Here is a 19,652-nt window from a genome sequence, read left to right as displayed (position 1 = left end):
AAGAATCAGACACAACTGAGCAACTAACACTTAACACACATCATAAGTATCCTTTAGAAATGGACTTTACTCAGCATAATGCTTTGGATATTTATCTCAGTTACAGTTTCCTTCCTTCCTCCTTCCGTTCCTTCCTTCCTCTCTGTTCTAATTAGTGGAGCATAAGAGTGAATCTTCAGTTTTGCACTGGTGGAGGAAGTAGGTCTGAAAATAGGAGAGCATTGGAAGAATTCTCCCATTGTAATGAACAGAACTGGAAATAACAATCATATGATATTGTTGGAATCTTGCAGTTCGTCAGAAACAGGAGTCTTGCATTTATTATTGATTCATATATTTAATCATTTAATTCAGTAAATATTTATTGAACCAACTATGTGCCAGGTACTGTTTTAACCATATCTCTTCCACAGTATTTTATTATAGTAGCATCTTATTATTATTTTGTATTTATTTGTTTTTTTGAGCAGGGGTCAATTTTACAGCTCGCTCCAGGTCGTTTGCTGTCTTACCTGTGACTCCGTCCGAGAGACCCACCATCATCATGGCTGCTTCCTTGTGCTCAGGGGTCTCGTGGCTGGCTCTGTGCTGCCTCGTATGCTGTTGGTTTAAGAAAAGCAAAACCAGAAGTATGTGGATTGTTTTTGAATAAAAATATCTGAAAAAATATACCATTATGCATAATATACTAACTATTCTTTTTCTTCCCGCAAAGAAACATATTTTATGAGCCTCTGTAACATATCAAACAGCGTGCAGCCAAATTGCTCAATGTATAGAAACAAGGATTGCCTAATCCCAAATAACAACAACAACAGTAATAATATATAATAACATAATAATAGCGACAGCTCTTATTTTTTGGATACTCACTATGGACTGGGTTCTAGGTACTTTAGAGACTTGAATTCATTCAGTCTTCAGAACAGCTCTATCAAATAGGTACCGAGTACTCTGTGTTCAGACATGGCACAGTTCAGTTCAGTTCAGTCGCTCAGTCGTGTCCAACTCTTTGCGACCCCATGAATCGCAACATGAAGCACAAAAAAGCGAAGTCACTTTCCCGAAGTCTCACCACCAGGATCAAACCAGCTAGTTAGGTTCTCGCTAGACCCCACTCTCTGAAACACTGTGTGGTACAGCCCAGGTGGCCTTCCAAAAGGCAAATTCTATAAGCAAGGGGAAATATTTTTCTTTTTCAGAAGAAGGAAGAGAGTGCTTGGGTTTTTTGTTTGTTCACCTCTTTTTCCCTAGGAGCATAGAAATTGTGTTCTTGAGCATTTTCCCAGAATCTGATCTTTTTTTTTTTTTTTTCTTTTTTGGGGCAGTGAGATGGGGATGGAGACATGGATGAAACCCTTGTGGTATTAGGAGATACTAGGAGAACAAAGTGATAAGGAAGAGTGAGTATAAAAAGGCAGAATGAGGAGAGGCAAAGAGTGAAGGTGAAAAATTAAGAAAGAAAGGAGCAGGAAGTAGGGTTCCACCACCAGACAGTTCACTGTGCTTGGATTTCTGAGAGAAGCTGGAGAAGGAAATTCTACTAGATGCTCTTTATTTTGAGCCAAGCTTCATATTTTTAGCTTAAAAATTGTGCTGTAAAATGTGTATAGTGAAAAGAATGGTATTTTTTACAAATTTCTTTAATGTCTGATTTAAGAAAAGTCAGCTGGATTCTCTTAGCAGCTTCTGCATTTGGTCTGTTGCAATGTATTGTTTTGACTCAAGTATCTGAAGAAAATTCTAGCCTCAAATAGATACCTCGTAGAAAAAGAAAGACTATTTTAATAACTTTTACATATACAGTAGATGTTCTTATTTGTTGCTGTACCCAAACTAGACCAGAGATAGTTACTTAAAGGTACATCTCAATATACTTTTTTATTCTGTTACATGAAAATCCACAAGTCTACCTTGAACTTTGAATTTTGCCCACAAGTGATTTTGAAAAATTATGTTTTGGCCATTTGGTAAATGTTGTTTCACTGAGTTATATAGATATACCAAATGCTGATATTAATATATTTCATTCTACAATTTTTTAAAAAAACTACATGTTAATATCAATAGAATTAGAAATTCTGTGAAGCTCATGGTAGTTTATAACAACGTTTTCTAAACTTCTAAAATTTCCAATGTGAGCTTGATTTATATCACTGATGACAAATACTATCAATTGTTTCTTTGAAGTTATAGGCTTACTTAATTTACTTATAAAAGAAATCTCCCGAATACCCTATTTTGAATAACCATAATTTGTCTTTCAGTTTTTTCTTTCAAGTGCTTTCAGTGTGAAAATGGTGTTTCATGAAAAAAAAAAAATCAGTCAGTTTTGCTCAAAACAATCACAAAAGTGCTTTTTCTTGAAACAATTATCATGTCTCTTGGCATGGCATTATCTGACATTATATTATAATTTATTTGCTTATCATCTGCCATCCAAAGTGAAAGTGAAGTCACTCAGTCATGTCTGACTCTTTGCGACCCTATGGACTGTAGCCTACCAGGCTCCTCAGTCCATGGAATTTTCCAGGCAAGAGTACTAGAGTGGGTTGACATTTCCTTCTCCAGGGGATCTTCCCAACCCAGGATCGAACTCAGGTCTCCCACACTGCAGGCAGATGCTTTACCATGTGAGCCATCAGGAAAGGGCAGGGACCTGATCTTTCATACTTACAATTGATTTTATAGTGCCTATAACAGTGTCTGGCATGAAGAATGTAAATGTATTTTCATTAATATATTCAGTGAATAAATGAATTAAAGCATCACTCCAGTCAAGAGCTGACTGAAGATATAAACTCTTCGATCAAATACACACAGCTATATAAAGTCTGTGGATTGCACTAATGCCAGTTTCCTAGTTTTGATGTCATACTACAGTTAATGTAAGTTGTTGATGTGAAGAGAAGGCTAAGTGGAGGTGCATGGGTCATCCCTGTATGTTTCTTTGACACTTTCTGTGAATCTATAATTATTTCTAAATAAAACCTGAAAAAAATACAGTAAGTCCCCACATATGGACGAGTTCTTCCGAGAGCACTTTCGTAAGTCAAATTTGTAAGTCCAACCAAGTTAGCCTAGGTACCCAACTAACATAATTGGCTGTATAGCACTGCACTTTACTGTAATAGGTTTCTTTTTTTGTTTTTGTTTTTTTTAATTTAAATTTATTTATTTTAATTGGAGGCTAATTACTTTACAATATTGTATTGGTTCTTCCACACATCAACATGAATCCGCCACGGGCGTATACAGGTTCCCCATCCTGAACCCTCTTCTCACTTCCCTCCCCGTACCTATTGTACAGAGTGAAGTAAACCAGAAAGAAAAACACCAATACAGTATACTAACGCATATATATGGAATTTAGAAAGATGGTAATGATAACCCTGTATGCAAGACAGCAAAAGAGACACAGATGTATAGAACAGTCTTTTGGACTCTGTGGGAGAGGGGGAGGGTGGGATGATTTGGGGGAATGGCATGGAAACATGTATAATGTCATATAAGAAATGAATTGCCAGTCCAGATTCGTTACAGGATCCTTGGAGCTGGTGCAATAGATTTCTAGTAATTTTCACACAAAATACATAGAAAGCAAACACAAAAAATAAAGCATTTAAAATTTTACAGTACCTTGAAAAATACAGTAGTATAGTACAACGGCAGGCATACAGGGGCTGGCATTGAGTAAACTGGCAAGAAGAGTTACTGAAGGAGAGAGAGGAGGTGGGAGATGGTAGAGCTAAAGGATCTTCAGCAATAGGACTTAGAGGGTCAGCTGCAATTTCACGGAACTCTGATGTTGATGGCACAGCTTCTGGTTCCTTGATGGGTTCAACTCTATCTACCCTCTTGGAATAAGGATCCAGTGATATCTGGATAGTAGCTCTTTTTTTCTCATCATAGATGACACTGTCTCACTGGATTAAATTCTGAACAGCTTCTGCAACCTCTGTGTACTGTTGTATGTTCAGGTTCTGTGCCTCAAATGCTAACAGTGCCTCCTCAAATAGAGAAAATCCCCTGGCCGTTTCCTGCATCATGAATCTCTTCGGTTCTTCAGTTACTTCTTCCTCTTGTCTCCTTTCATCCTTTCTCTGGACTGCCGACTCCATCAGGTCTTCATTAGTAAGCTCCTTGCGTTGCATAGCAAAAAGTTCAATGAAGTCATCCGCTTAAAGATCTGGCTTGAAATAAAGATACTGTACTACTGTACTCTATACAGCACTGGACAGGAAAGCACACAAGAGCACAACCACTTGTAGAAGATGCAGTAATGTAACAATGTATGCCAGACACGTGAACTAACTTATGTGATTGGACACTCAAACACATGTTCAAATCTTTGAAAGTTTGCAACTTGAAGGTTCATGTGTAGGGCGCTTACTGTACTAGGAACATTCTATAGCCACACTGGTCAACAGAAAGATAACTATAACCATGTTCATGGTTATATGACCAGGCAGATAGTGTCATTTTCTAGTAGCCATTTAACCTAAAATTAGCTGGAGCTGAAGTTCCAATACTTTGGCCACCTGATGTGAAGAGCTGACTCATTGGAAAAGACCCTGATGCTGGGAAAGATTAAAGGCAGGAGAAGGGGGCGACAGATGGTTGGATGGCATCACAGACTCAATGAACATGAGTGTGAGCAAATTCTGGGAGATGGTGAAGGACAGGGAAGCCTGGCATGCTGCAGTCCATGGGTTCTCAAAGAGTTGGACGCGCCTTAGCAATGCTACTGAACAACAAACCTAAAATATCAAAATAATATTTCAACACATAATGAATATGAAAATATTAGGTATCTTGAATTTTTGAAAAATCAAGTGTGTGTTTTATGTTTACAGGCACATCTCACATATTCAGCCACCACATGGAGTGGCCACCCATATTGGACAGCAGTTTTATACCTCCATGGTAGTGCTCAGTATATGGGATTTCATTTTAGTGTTCCTTAAGCTCTGGGATATTGGGTGCATTTTGCTGCACATTTATCACAAATGATTTGGGGGGAGTGGACAAGAGAAATATCCTAACACTTAAGGCTCATTTGCAATAAATATGTCATTTTATTCTAAAAAAAAAAACACTTTTTTTTTCATTAATTTAGAAATAAAAAACGAAGAGATTTCTGAGACTCAGACTAATGATCAAAGGAATCACAGCCATGTCTCACCCAAACACCAAGGGTCACAAGTAGAGACTGAAAAAGAAGTCACCAGGATGGCAGAAGGTAAGCTGAAACAATAGGATGATTTCTACAGAGAGAAACAGACCCATGGTGTATGAACTGTAGCCTCCTGCTCGCTCTCAGTTGCTGAATCAATTTAGTTTATAGACCCTTCTTTAGCCTTTGTTATTTCTTCTCAAGGAAATTATACCCCAGCAAAAGAACACACAAGTCCAGCTGATTCACTCAGCTGTTAACCAGTGATTCGAGTTGACATTCATATATGTTTTTTCTTACTAGAAGATTATTGGTTTAACATTTGAATTCATTGCATGAAGAAAAGGAAAACCAGCGTATAGGCATATAATCTTTCCCTCAGCCATTGCAAAGCTGCCAGTTTGGCAACATAATTGAATCTGGAACGAAGAGCCTGGAGTTGCCCAAAACCAACTATGCAAATTAGATGGAATATGGAACCCTCAAGAAATGTCAGCTTTGTTAAGCTCTGCTTCGCTGCTTATCGTACTTTTTGTGAAAGGTATTATTTGCCTACATTGTGCATGATGCCAGATGATTTTTGCTTGTTATATTGTTAAATAGCCATTAGAATTGCTGCCAAGCAGAGAAAAGATAAGCATTTGATTCAGACCAATGTTCCGTGTGTTTGAGGACACAGAAATTACAAAGACAATGGGCAGAACACAAGATAGATTTGCCAAGTATGAATATGGTATATGAAAAATATTCAATAACTTCCATAGATCTGAATTTTGAAACATATGCTCTAAAGAGAAAAATATTGCTTGTTTTCTAAGTAATAACTAATTATCGTGATATTTTCTGCTTGAAAAGAAATCCAAATCTCACTGGTTCTGAGTGGATGTTTAACCAGACCATAGCAGTCTGACGTCATTCTGCTTCTAATGAGTTTAATGAACTCCGGTGACTGTGTGTGTATCTGTATATAGGTTTGCTTGCCCGTTTGCATTTTTTTCCCCTACAGAGAAAATGAGGGTTTCTTTTTAAGTTTCCTATGAAATTAGTCATCCATTTTCCATCCAGCTCCTGGACCTGCATGAGAAAGTAGTAGGAAATATGAGTGGGTGGGAGTGTGAAGGATGGAGTTTGAGAGAAGGGGGCAGGAACTCTTCCTAGATTCCATCTAAGACTACTTTGATTTTGGTTTCCAGAAGCTTGTCCATATCATGGCATGCAAATTCAGGACAGGTGTTTGAAAGTGGTCCTCAGAACCCAGCTCTGTGAAGAATGGCATATTCAGCTGCATTCTCCAGCACACAGCGGGAGTGATGCTTATCTTTCCCCTAATCTAATATGACCATCTACATGAATCTCAGTTTCCCAGCTTAAATTAACTATGTTACGCAGTCCACAATGCTTGGATGTTTTATTAAGGGACATATTTTATGTGGTGGCTTATTAATAAATTATCAGGAATGAAACAAGGGATAGGGCTCCTATGGATGAGTTTAGATTGAAGAGATGGGAGAATGAAAGAGGCCATTTTATTAGGACATCAAGTTCAAAATAGAAAGATGTGTGTTCCAAATGCTCCCCTGGGGATCAAAATGGATTTGTTTTCTTATCTTCTAAGATTTGTCCACATCTTAAGAGCATTGTTTCCAAAGGACGTAATGAGACATCTCCTGCCTTTCTTTGGAAACTATTACCAGCTGTAAATACCTAATTACTGCTAGCTTTAAATAAATTTGGTTTTATTTTATTATTACCATGACACTCTAATTTCCTTTTCCTTCTGTGTTTTTAAACTGGTGGCATTTGCTGATCAAGTGATTGGCCTGTCTCTCTCATAAGCATTTTGCAAACACCAAGCATCACCATCAAATATTTAGCTGATAGAATCGAGCATTTCTGCTGTACAGTAGATATAGACTGTCTGTCAATTTATCATGTTACAGCTTTTACCAAAAATTGTATGTATGCAGCAGGGAAGGGAGTAAAGCATGTATCTATCCCTTGAATTTTACTTTTACCAGGGCCTTTGACATAGGGAGCATCTGAGCCAGTTTTTAAAATGCACATCTGCTTTTGTCATTCAGCTATTCACAAGATTTAATGAATTACCAACCTCAGTTGGAGAGGCAGGAGAAGTTGACAATTAAGAGCATAAAACTTGGGCATCAGCACGACTGGGTTTAATCTGATGCCCTTGTTGACTTTACTTCATGGCCTCAAGAGGGTCAACTGTCCTCTCTGTGCACTTCGATTTCCTCATCACGAGAATTGTCCTAATAATATCACCCATACTCAGATGTTGTTATGCTGATTGAGTGAGCGAATATCACTATAAGCATGGAGAGATTTCTGGCACAGTGTGTATGCTGTGTGTGTTATTTAGTATTGCTCTTGTTATTATTAGCTTATCCAAAGCTCCCCAAGACCTGACTCTACCTTATCTGTCTAGTCTTACTCTGGATTCTACCCGCTTGCCCCTCCTCACACTCACCTCCACCAACTCACTCTTCCTGGGACTGGTCTAACACCTTCGCACACACTCACCTGCACTGTTTCTTCCAATAGGATTGCTTGTCATCAGCAGTTAAAAATGAATGAGCTTAAATTTCGTCTTCCAATACAGATGAAATAAGTATGTATTTGTTTCCTGATTTTTTTAAATACCTTTTAAGGTCCTCTCTCTGCAAAGTTACAAAGAAGTGATACTTGGCCACCAATTCTTTATGGCTTTCTAATATGATGGGGACACGAGAATAATATTTTGGGGAAAATGAAAAATTCCAGGTGATGAAAAAGTGTAAAGCAATCACCATAATGCTAAAGGAGAGAAAGACTTTCATTATCCTAAGTTACATGTTTAGTCTCTCCAGTTCCTAAATCGTGTCACACTGCTTCAAATCCCATTTGCTGAAGGCTTAATTGTAGGGTTTGCACACACTTGGGGTCCACAGAAGAACCGAGAAGGAGTCCTGCTATGCTCTGTGGAAACTCAGTTTTGTACCATTCTTTTGCAATTGTTTCCTTGTTCCCCTAGTTTGGTGAATAGCCCCCAAAACGTCCCAGGCTAGACACCTCAGAGTTCTCCTTAACCCTCGGCCTTCCGTTACAACCTTGCCTTGTGGCTTGCTAGTTTTATTGATTCCACCTCTGCAGTGTCTTGGTTTACATCCCTGTTCCCTCTGCCTACTCCATTTCCCAGCTGCATCTTCAGTTCAGCCTCACCCATCCTCTATTCCCTCTCTTTTCTCTCTAGGACACTGTTCTCTGTACATAACTTAAGAATCTTGGTTTCAAGACACACTTCTCTCACATAACCATAATCTCAAAAATATACAAGCAACTCCTGCAGCTTAATTCCAGAAAAATAAACGACCCAATCAAAAAATGGGCCAAAGAACTAAAGACATTTCTCCAAAGAAGACATACAGATGGCTAACAAACACATGAAAAGATGCTCAACATCACTCATTATCAGAGGAATGCAAATCAAAACCACAATGAGGTACCATTTCACGCCAGTCAGAATGGCTGCGATCCAAAAGTCTACAAGCAATAAATGCTGGAGAGGGTGTGGAGAAAAGGGAACCCTCTTACACTGTTGGTGGGAATGCAAACTAGGACAGCCACTATGGAGAACAGTGTGGAGATTCCTTAAAAAACTGGAAATAGAACTGCCCTATGACCCAGCAATCCCACTGCTGGGCATACACACCGAGGAAACCAGAATTGAAAGAGACATGTGTTCCCCAGTGCTCATTGCAACACTGTTTATAATAGCCAGGACATGGAAGCAACCTAGATGTCCATCAGCAGATGAATGGATAAGAAAGCTGTGCTACATATACACAATGGAATGTTACTCAGCCATTAAAAAGAATACATTTGAATCAGTTCTAATGAGGTGGATGAAACCAGAGCCTATCATACAGAGTGAAGTAAGCCAGAAAGAAAAACACCAATACAGTATACTAATGCATATATATGGAATTTAGAAAGATGGTAACGATAACCCTATATGCGAGACAGCAAAAGAGACACAGATGTATAGAACAGTCTTTTGGACTCTGTGGGAGAGGGAGAATAGCATTGAAACATGTATATTATCATATGTGAAACAAATCGCTAGTCCAGGTTCGATGCATGATACAGGATGCTTGAGGCTGGTGCACTGGGATGACCCAGAGGAATGGTATGGGGAGGAAGGTGGGAGGGGGGGTTCAGAATGGGGAGCACATGTACACCCGGGGCGGATTCATGTCAATGTATGGCGAAACCAATATAATATTGTAAAGTAAAAATAAAATAAAATAAAATTCAGCTATCTAGAAGGAATAGTCCCCTTTTCTCAACTTTTGTGACACTTCCCTTTTATTCACCTAACACCTTTTATATGTAATATAATTATTTGTGTTCATCTTGTCCAGATGCCTCCCTATTAGGTCTGTATCTTTTCTAATGCCAGAGGGCATTATAACAGGAGACCATTGATGACTGTTGTTAAGTGAATAAATTGAACTGAACTGTTAAGTGAACGGTGAAGGCAGAGATAGCATGGGTCCATCTCCATCCCCCCTCCCCTTTTCAGAGACCCCTGGATTCCAGCAATTCTTACAACAGTTGACAAAAATAAGGCCTCTCGTCTCCTCTAAAAGAGATGAAGAAATTTTATTCTGGTTCATAAGATTAACAACAGGATAATGGCTGGACATCTTTTGGTGTCTTCAGTTCAGTTTGGTTCAGTCGCTCAGTCATGTCCAGCTCTTTGTGACCCCATGGACTGCAGCATGCCCGACTTCCCTGTCCATCACTAACTCCTGGAGCTCACTCAAACCCATGTCCATCGAGTTGGTGATGCTATCCAACCAACTGAACCTCTGCATCCCCTTCTCCCACCTTCAGTCTTTCCCAGCATCAGGACCTTTTCAAAAGAGTCATTTCTTCGCATCAGGTGGCCAAAATATTGGAGTTTCAGCTTCAGTATCAGTCCTTCCAATGAATATTCAGGCCTGATTTCCTTAAGAATTGACTGGTTTGATCTCCTTGCAGTCCAAGGGACTCTCAAGAGTCTTCTCCAACACCACAGTTCAAAAGCATCAATTCTTTGGTGCTCAGCTTCCTTTATAGCCCAACTCTCACATCTATACGTGACTACTGGATAAACCATAGCTTTGACTAGATGGAACTTTGATGGCAAAGTAATGTCTCTGCTTTTTACTAAGCTGTCTAGATTGGTCATAGCTTTTCTCCCAAAGAGTAAGCAACATCCAACATCCGTTTTAATTTCATGGATACAGTCACCATCTGTAGTGATTTTGGAGCCCTCTAAAAAAAAATCTCTCACTGTTTCCATTGTTTCCTCATCTATTTGCTGTGAAGTAATGGGACTGGATGCCATGATCTTAGTTTTCTAAATGTTGAGTTTTAAGCCAACTTTAACACTCTCTTCTTTCACTTTCATCAAGAGGCTCTTTAGTTCTTCATCACTTTTTGCCATAAGGTTGATGTCATCTGCATATCTGAAGTTATTTCTCCCAGCAATCTTGATTCCAGTTTGTTTTTCGTCCAGTCTGGCATTTTGCATGATGTACTCTGCATATAAGTTAAATAAGCAGGGTGACAATATACAGCCTTGAAGTACTCCTTTCCCAATTTGGAACCAGTCTGCTGTTCCATGTCCAGTTCTAACTGGTGCTTCTTGACCTGCATACAGATTTTTCGAGGCAGATCGGGTGGCCTGGTATTCCCATCTCTTTCAGAATTTTCCACAGTTTGTTGTGATCCACACAGTCAAAGGCTTTGGCATAATCAATAAAGCAAAAGTAGATGTTTTTCTGGAACTCTCTTGCTTTTTCCATGATCCAGCAGATGTTGGCAATTTGATCTCTGGTTCCTCTGCCTTTTCTAAATCCAGCTTGAACATTTGGAAGTTCATGGTTCATGTATTGCTGAAGCCTGGCTTGGAGAATTTTGAGCATTACTTTGCTAGCGTGTGAGATGAGTGCAAATGTGTGGTAATTTGAGCATTCTTTGACATTGCCTTTCTTTGGGATTGGAATGAAAACTGACCTTTTCCAGTCCTGTGGCCACTGCTGAGTTTTCCAAATTTGCTGGCATATTTAGTGCAACACTTTCACAGTATCATGTCTCAGGATTTGAAATAGCTCAGCTGGAATCCCATCACCTCCACTAGCTTTGTTCATAGTGATGTTTCCTAAAGCCCACTTAACCTCACATTCCAGGATGTCTGGCTCTAGGTGAGTGATCACATCATCATGACTATCTGGGTAGTGAAGATCTTTTTTGTACAGTTCTTCTGCGTATTCTTGCCACCTCTTCTTAATATCTTCTGCTTCTGTCAGGGCCATACCATTTCTGTCCTTTATCAAGCCCATCTTTGCATGAAATGTTCCCTTGGTATCTCTAATATTCTTGAAGAGAGCTCTAGTCTTTCCCATTCTACTGTTTTCCTCTACTTCTTTGCATTGATCACTGAGGAAGGCTTTCTTATCTCTCCTTACTACACTTCGGAACTCTGCCTTCAGCTGGATATATCTTTCCTTTTCTCTTTTGCTTTTAGCCTCTCTTCTTTCTTCAGCTATTTGTAAGGCCTCGTCAGATAACCATTTTGCCTTTTTGCATTTTGCCTTTTGGCGACTTAGCAGTGGGCAAGATGTGATGCCTTCCTTCTAGGTGATGCTGTCTGCCGGCCTCCTGAGTTCCCTCTCCCTGTGTTCCTGATGACTCCCTCTGTCTTTGTGGTAGAGTTATTGCTGGAGACCTTAGTGCTGCCTTCTCCAAATAGTACCCTGATCTGTGGCCTCTAATCACTTGTGTGCTTGTGTATGTGAAATCCATGTCCCCAGTGTTGATGGAAAACTGACAGGAGAAAAGGAGGTCCATACCATACAAGTGAACTGTAAACATTAACTTCATAAATTTCTGATCTCTACCACATTTGAATCTTACTGACTATATATGGTATGTTTTGTGAATGTAAAATAAAAAGACTATCAGTTTACCTTTTTTAAGTACAAATCTATAGAAATAGCAGGGAGAGGAGAGGAGGGGGCTGCTGACCTCAAGACATTTGGAAGCAGAGAAGAACAAAACAGTTCAGGACCAGAAATTGCCCTAAGTTCCCAAGAAAGCCAAACTATATTTGGAAGTTATTAATAAATAGCATGTCCATACCATATAATACAAAGATATGAACATCTCCTAATTGAAAAAACATAATCTATCACTTATTCCTTAAAGAAAACTTTTTAAAAATTACCAGGAATAAAAGCCTACCTGGTAAATAAGTTGGGGAGTTCCAATGCTATTTGCAACCAAGATCCAGTATCATCTTTAACAATGGAATATTAGAAGAATTTTTACTTAAGTGATGATAAAGTACAGAACTCATTCTTACCAAAATTTTATAACATATATATTTGGAATGGGCAGAAACAGTCAAATTTAAAACAAAATTTAGAGGACAATTTTGGAGAAAATACATATGATTTGCAGAAGAGTGTTTAATGGTAACTTAAAGATTCAACCATTAACTGCTATATTTATTAATAGCTTGAGTAAATTCATCAAATATAACATCAGTCTAAGCAAAAATCATATTGTATAAACCAAGGGTATACAGTTAAGAAAGATAAATATATAATAGTGACCTAAGAATATGCTGTCTTGGGGAAAAACAAGAGATATATGGGATTTACATAGAAAATAAACTGTATTTCATTGAAGAGTTTAAGGACAAATACATAGGGAATTACAGTGTGTTTCTAATTAGATTAATTAATATTGCAAAGACCATATTTATTTCTAAATTAACTTTGGTTTAGGAATCCCTGGTGGCTCAATGTTTAACACCATTTCAATTATTTACTCCAGAATAGAACAGTATAAGATGATTCTAAAATTCTTCAGAAACTGTAGATTAATGACAGAAAACTAATTTTTTACAGGAAATGGAATTTTTGGCAATGGGCAAAGGTAGCTCAACCAGAGACACAATACTTATGTCACTATTCTTCAGACAACGTGATACTGATACAAGAATATATGAGCATTAGGAGAAATAATCTCAATTAGGTATAGATATAGGTATTAGGTATAGAAATGTAAGTTATGATGAAGATAATAAAAATAAAGGAAAACAGAAGCATTCATCTATTAATGGGGCTATACATTTGACTTCTTAGAACATTTAGTAATCTAGATTCATACTTCAAAAAATTACCAAAGTAAACTTTGAGTAGATTAATGAGTTAAATTAGGTTTACTAAAACATAACCATTGCTAGAGTATTACAGGAATAATAAACTGGAGAACACTTATGGTATAATGTGGAATGAAAGGCACTTTTTCTTTACCTTTTAAAAATTTCCATACTTCCTTATTCATCATTCATTTCCTATTAAAAATAGATAATAATTTTTCATTTAAAAGAACAAATAATGTAGAAAAAATGTAGATGATAGTATTTATAATGCATGCGTGCTCAGTCATTAAGTTGTGTTTGATTCCTTGCTCCTCCGTATATGGAATTTCCCAGATAGGAATACTGGAGTGGGTTGCCATTTCCTTCTCCAGGGGAATTAAGTTGTGTTTGATTCCAGGCTCCTCCGTATATAGAATTTCCCAGATAAGAATACTGGAGTGGGTTGCCATTTCCTTCTCCAGGGGATCTTCCCGACCCAGGAGTTGAACCGTGGTCTCCTGCACTGGTAGGTGAATTCTTTACCACTGAGCCGCCAGGGAAGCCCAGTATTTATGTTTATCATTAATAGAAATTCTTTCCAATTAATAAGTTAATGTTTTTTATTAATTATTGTGTATATCTTCTTCAATATGTGGGCAGGACTGTTCCCTTTATTGACAAATGAGAAGCCGAAGTGGAGTCTTTTCTTTATGTTGGTTGATCCACTGTCCGCCTTTCTGCTTTAGGTCCTATTTAGGCTTCAAGATAGAGGAGCTTATATTGGGTCTTTCATACTGAATCCAAGTCATCCTATGGTGAATGCAGTGCATGGAGACTAGGCTATAAAAATGAAGAGAGGGAGTGGTGCGGAGGGAGGGGATAGTCATTGTTAATTTCCCTATTGCAAAAGAAACCAGTGAGTGACGTAGGTCAGACAGAGGAAGACAAATACTGCTGGATATCACTTATATATGGAATCTCAAAAATATAGCAAACTGGGGAATGATCAAAAACAAGCAAAAAAAAAAAAAAAAAAGAAGCAGCTAATGACTACTACCCACACAAATCTTTAAAATCACAGGCTCAGGATATTGGTTGCCCAAGAAAGTTCTAGAAGCCAAAAGAGGTTAAGGATACCTAAGAAAAATTACAGTCAACTGTGGATGAACTTGCGTGGACCCCAAACCACCAAGCTTTCTCTTTTTCATAGAGTAAGGATATATGTTCCCGTAGTCTCCCTGAAGCTTGATCAAACCCACCAACAGGACTCTGAGAGACATAGAGGGGAAATGTGAAATCCTATCTTTCCATTTTAATGGGGATTCACCAACAAGGTGGAGGTGGAAAGGAGGCTTGCTGTTGCATATGTTTTGATACTCACTATTCTTCCTTTCCTAAGACCCAAACATTCAGCTGAATGCCTTAGGACACATATCTGCTATAAATTCATTTTTTATCTAATTTGTCTGAGATCTAAGCTTCCTGTGGAGGTCCAAGATCAAAGGATCGGATTCTTTCTGATGTTGGTGCTGACATATAATGTGTGCTGACTTAGTTCTGTCTATAACCTCACAGTGGGAGGCGGCCAGCCTCCCTCGACACCTTTACACAGCGCACTTTCATTTCAGCTGGGGAGTCTGTCAGGTATGTTGCTGATTGGAGCTGCCATGTAAATAATTCATGGGAGATTTTTAAATGTTTGGGGGCTTGCAAAGGAAAGCTACGCTTGTGTTAGTCTTTCATGAATAGATGCAGACTCGAAGAACAAGGGGGAATAGATTTCCAAAGACGGTCTTTCAAAAATAGGATAACAATATCTTCAATGGATTGAAAATAGGTGACTTGCAGTGTTTGATTCCCCTTACATGAAGTGGTATTGGTTTTACCAAGGGATTAAAATTCAAAGCCCATTTTCCTTTTTTAAGTTTGCTTCTACCTGACAATTTATTATTCCTATTCTTTGGTTATTTGCTGATCTTGATAAACTATGTCTTTTCCTCCTGGTGGGAGCGGTAATTATAGAGATGACACCAAACTCAGGACTCAGCATAGAGCTGGGCTTAATAGAGGGACAAGGTTGATGGCAAAAAATTTCCTTCCCTGAAGGAACTCAAAGTCCTAAGAAGAAGATGAGACTGTCATATAAGGAAAGGGGACCAATAATAGAAACAGTTGCACAAGTAAAATGAGAAACTCCAGTCAACAACTATTGAGGCATAAATCAATGCCTTTGAGCTGTCAAGGAACAGTTCTGGAAGGATCTGAAATCCCATAGGGAGACTAGGATAACCTGGAAGCTCTAAGCAAGAGAATTATCCCATAGTTAGGGGACCATAGCAGTTACGAGCTAGGAGAAATGACTGTGGAGGAGGAGAGAAGATGTGGATAACATGAGTTTCACAGAATATTAACTGACACATCATCAAAACAATATAAACATCATGATTACTTTATCTTGTTTTACTGTTCCAAATCAGCAGTATATTATATGTTTCCCTCTCCAGGGGATCTTCCCATCTCAGGGATCGAATCCAGGTCTCCTGCCTTGCAGGCAAATTCTTTACCATCTGAGCCAACAGGAAAGCCCTTGTTTATATATATATATATATATATATATATATATATAAACATTTATATTATGATGTTATTTATATTTATATAAATAAATAAAATTAATAAATTAAACAAATAAATATATATATTATGTTATTTATATTTATACTATAATATTGTCTCTTACACTGTGATACAGACTTGCTGGTTCTCTCCTAACATAAGCCAAGACAGGCTCAGTAAACTGACAGAGAGGTATAATACACAGGTTTATCAATTAGCATTTACCTTGTACATAAAAGTATGTATGTATAAAAATTCACGTTAATGCATTTGATGATGAGAAATTAGAAAATCAGGGACGGGAAATGTCAGTGACAGTACTGCCTCTCAGGGGTTTAGGGTATTTCTCAACCTTTTATTTTACTCTAAGGCGCAAGGAAGATGACATTCCCACGTGTGCTACACTCTGATGCATGTATTTAGCCAAGCATTCTTCTTAACTCCCCTTTGCTAGCTTTAATTGTACACAGCATTGTTTGGTTCTCTCACTACAACTCTGGAGTCACAGATCTTGACTTCTGTACAGTAAGATGTGCTGTCATATTATTTGCTGTCTTGAGAAGTTACTCAATCCCTGTATCTCAATGGCCTCCCTTCTAAAAGGGAGATGGTAATAACACTTACTTCAGAAGGTTGTTGTAAGGATTAAATTTAGTGTGTATATATATATATATACATAATTATGTATATGTATATTTACATATATATATAAAACCTGGTGCCCAGCATATAATTGCTATAAAAGTATTACTTTAAATGATTATTAGCCTTTCTTTCTTCAAGGAATGCATACTGGAATGTAAATGTATGAGTAGCATTAACAATCTTGAATTACCTTTAATTTGATTAAAAAATAATTTAATAAAGTTGTTTTAAAGTTGAACTATGGCACTTTATTGTTTATAAAACTAGGCTTTGTACATCCCTCAATACCCAATGAATTATGAGAATTAGACATTCATGAGTTAGGAAATACTTTCTGAAGAAAGAGAGAAATTTGGGGAGGTGAGTAAAAGAAGGCAGAGGGTTTTGAAAGACAGGTGGAAAAAATATTTCAGGCCTAGGGTGTGTTTTAAGATGATTCTTATAGGTGAGTAATTATATATATACAGTCTTTTAGATACTTGTTTTTTTATATATTTATCTCTGCATATGTTTGTTTTTATAAAATAAAATATATTCAAATTGTGAATTTAGCATAAAAGTCAAAAGTATTAATAAGACTGGTTTTATGTTTATTAATGCAGGTGTGAGTTAACCTCCATTAGTAAGGTCTGATTCTAGCTTAATTTTCATATTTAAGCTGCCATGCTTACAATGAAAAATCCTAATTGACTTCTTATGAACATTGTAAAAGTTTTTTCTGGGAAGCGATATTATCAAATTTTTATTAGACAATTTATATTAATTATCAATTAATTAATTGATGGATGTGGAAGACATGGGTTTTTTGAAAAAGTGTGTACTCCCAACGATATTTAGAAATTGGTAAGTTGATATAACTCAGTCTTTAATTATTTGGTGATATCTTTTCAGGAATGTTAAATATGCAAAACATGCAGTCACCTGATTAAGAACTAAGTCTGTTTCTTCTCCTCCTTCTTATCTCTCACAGATTTGAGGATGAAGGTCATGCTGGCCAGGCTGAACCAGCTCCCCCATCAGTCGCTGAATGGTGTGTCCAGAAGGAAGGTGAGCCACCGTGTGGTCCGAGAGGAAGGTGGCAGCCGAGAAGAGGCCGCTGTGCCTGCTCCCAGTATTGCCAGCGTCACAGCGCACAGGAACACCTGTACTCCAGGCTCTCCTGTTCAGCAGGGGTGCCTGCAGGAGAGTGGGGGCTGGAAGGGGGCCCAGGAGCAGGTGCTGAGATACCAGCTGGCAGGCCAAGATCAGCTGCTGCTGCTCTGCCCAGACCTCAGACGAGAGAGGCAGCGTTTGCAGGGCCAGAGTCAGCTCGGCAAGGGGCACATCAGTCTAGGGCTTTCCCAGGAGAAGCCAGGCTCCTGTGGTGCCACCGAGGCATTCTGCCTCCATTCAGTACATCCAGAGGCTGTTCAGGAACAGCTGTGATTGAGGAGTGGTGAGGACATTTGGGCTGCAAGTTATAGTGTTCAAAATATATCTGGATCATGATGAGCAGGGAAGATGAGGCCTGACCAGTTTGGACTAAGAAGGGAGAATATGCGTGTGTGTGCTCAGTCGTGTCCAACTCTTTGTGACCCTGTGGACTGTAACCCACTAGGCTTCTCTGTCCATGAGATTTTCTAAGCCAGAATACTGGAGTAGGTTGCCATTTCCTTCTCCAAGGGCTCTTCCCAACCCAGGGATCGAACCTGTGTCTCTTGCATTGGCAGGCAGATTCTTAACCACTGTGCTATCTTGGAAGCCCAGAAGGGAGAAGATGGATTCTGAATTCTTTCTTTTCAAGTTTAACACAGAAGACAGTCATATAAGTGATGTAGGTTGAAACAAAATCTAACATATCTTTTTTATTAATCATGAATCTTAGTCCAATGTTAGGCAAGTAATAGGTTCCCAAATACTGATTTTTTTACTTGTTTTTATCTTAAGCTGGTTATCTTATTGATTTTGCGATTTTAATAAAGGTATAATGCTGACTTATTCAAGGGGCTTCCCTGACAGCTTAGTTGGTAAAGAATCTGCCTGCAACACAGGAGACCCCGATTCGATTCCTAGATTGGGAAGATCCACTGGAGAAGGGATAGGCTTCCCACTGCAGGCTGATTTATTACAGTAGGGAGTGGCATTAAGCTTCTTCTAGGACAAAGTCCCCAACCTCCAGGCCACAGGGGTTTCCAGCCTCCTCCTGTAAGATCAATGGCAGCATTAGATTAAAAATAAAGTGCATAATAAATATAACGCTCTTCCATGAAATTGGTCCCCGGTACCAAAAGGTTTGGGGACCTCTGTTCTAGAATGATTACCCACAGTGCTTTGGGCTTCTCTTATTGAAGGGATCATGACAAAGTCTGGATGGCTACAGCTGTTTCTGCAGTGTTAGAGTAAAACATTTCTTTATCCTATGGGAATATTTGAAGGACAAGAGAAGACCCCACTCTCTGGTCTATCAGAGTTTACCTTCCAACCATAAGGCACTTGCCTGATTTTTCACAAACTGATTTTATTTCACAACTTAAATTCACTCATTATTAGGAGCCCATAGTTGAGCAAACACATCATCTTTGCTCCTTGTGAGTATTGACACCTGGAAATTATATTCTCCTGGGCTTTGCTGATATTTTAGTTAAGGACAAGACTATAAGAATAGCAGGTCTGGGTAAGGAAATGGTCCATGGGCCCATTAATTTTTTCAATAGTTCTTTCTTTTAATAACTGAGCCACATAAAAAAGTGGAAGGAAACTATTGGGAAAACAGAGATGACCAAGTAGCCAAGTGGATTATCAGCTAACTTAATTATTAGAGAAATATTAGAGAACTGCTTTTGGGGAAAGATAATGTGTGGGAGAACCATGTGCAGCCTCTCTAGGCTTTGTGCTCAGGGTTCAGATTGAAACCAGAGCAGAGGATTAACCATGTTGATAAGTTGAGTAAGGATATGAAAGGAAGCTTCACCCAATTCCCACATTTGCAGAGGGCCCATTTATGTCCAAACTAAGTGATACGTTAAGCAAGCCCAACTG

The 19,652-nt window shown here is 38.5% G+C and overlaps 1 protein-coding gene across 1 annotated transcript in view; it reads left to right on the top strand.

Moving 5' to 3' along the window:
* PKHD1 (PKHD1 ciliary IPT domain containing fibrocystin/polyductin) overlaps window positions 1-18,059 on the top strand; it is a 445,700-nt gene extending 427,641 nt beyond the window's left edge. The window contains exons 64-66 of the mRNA XM_068960604.1: window positions 471-629; window positions 5,120-5,242; window positions 17,605-18,059. Coding sequence (XP_068816705.1) covers window positions 471-629; window positions 5,120-5,242; window positions 17,605-18,059 — 737 coding nt within the window. The remainder of the gene's footprint in view (window positions 1-470; window positions 630-5,119; window positions 5,243-17,604) is intronic.
* Window positions 18,060-19,652: the final 1,593 nt, after the last annotated feature.

This window comes from Capricornis sumatraensis, chromosome 22 (genome assembly GCF_032405125.1).
Source record: "Capricornis sumatraensis isolate serow.1 chromosome 22, serow.2, whole genome shotgun sequence".
Taxonomy (NCBI): domain Eukaryota; kingdom Metazoa; phylum Chordata; class Mammalia; order Artiodactyla; family Bovidae; genus Capricornis; species Capricornis sumatraensis.
The sequence above is the reverse complement of the archived record's forward strand: the minus strand, read 5'-3'. Positions and strand labels throughout refer to the sequence as shown.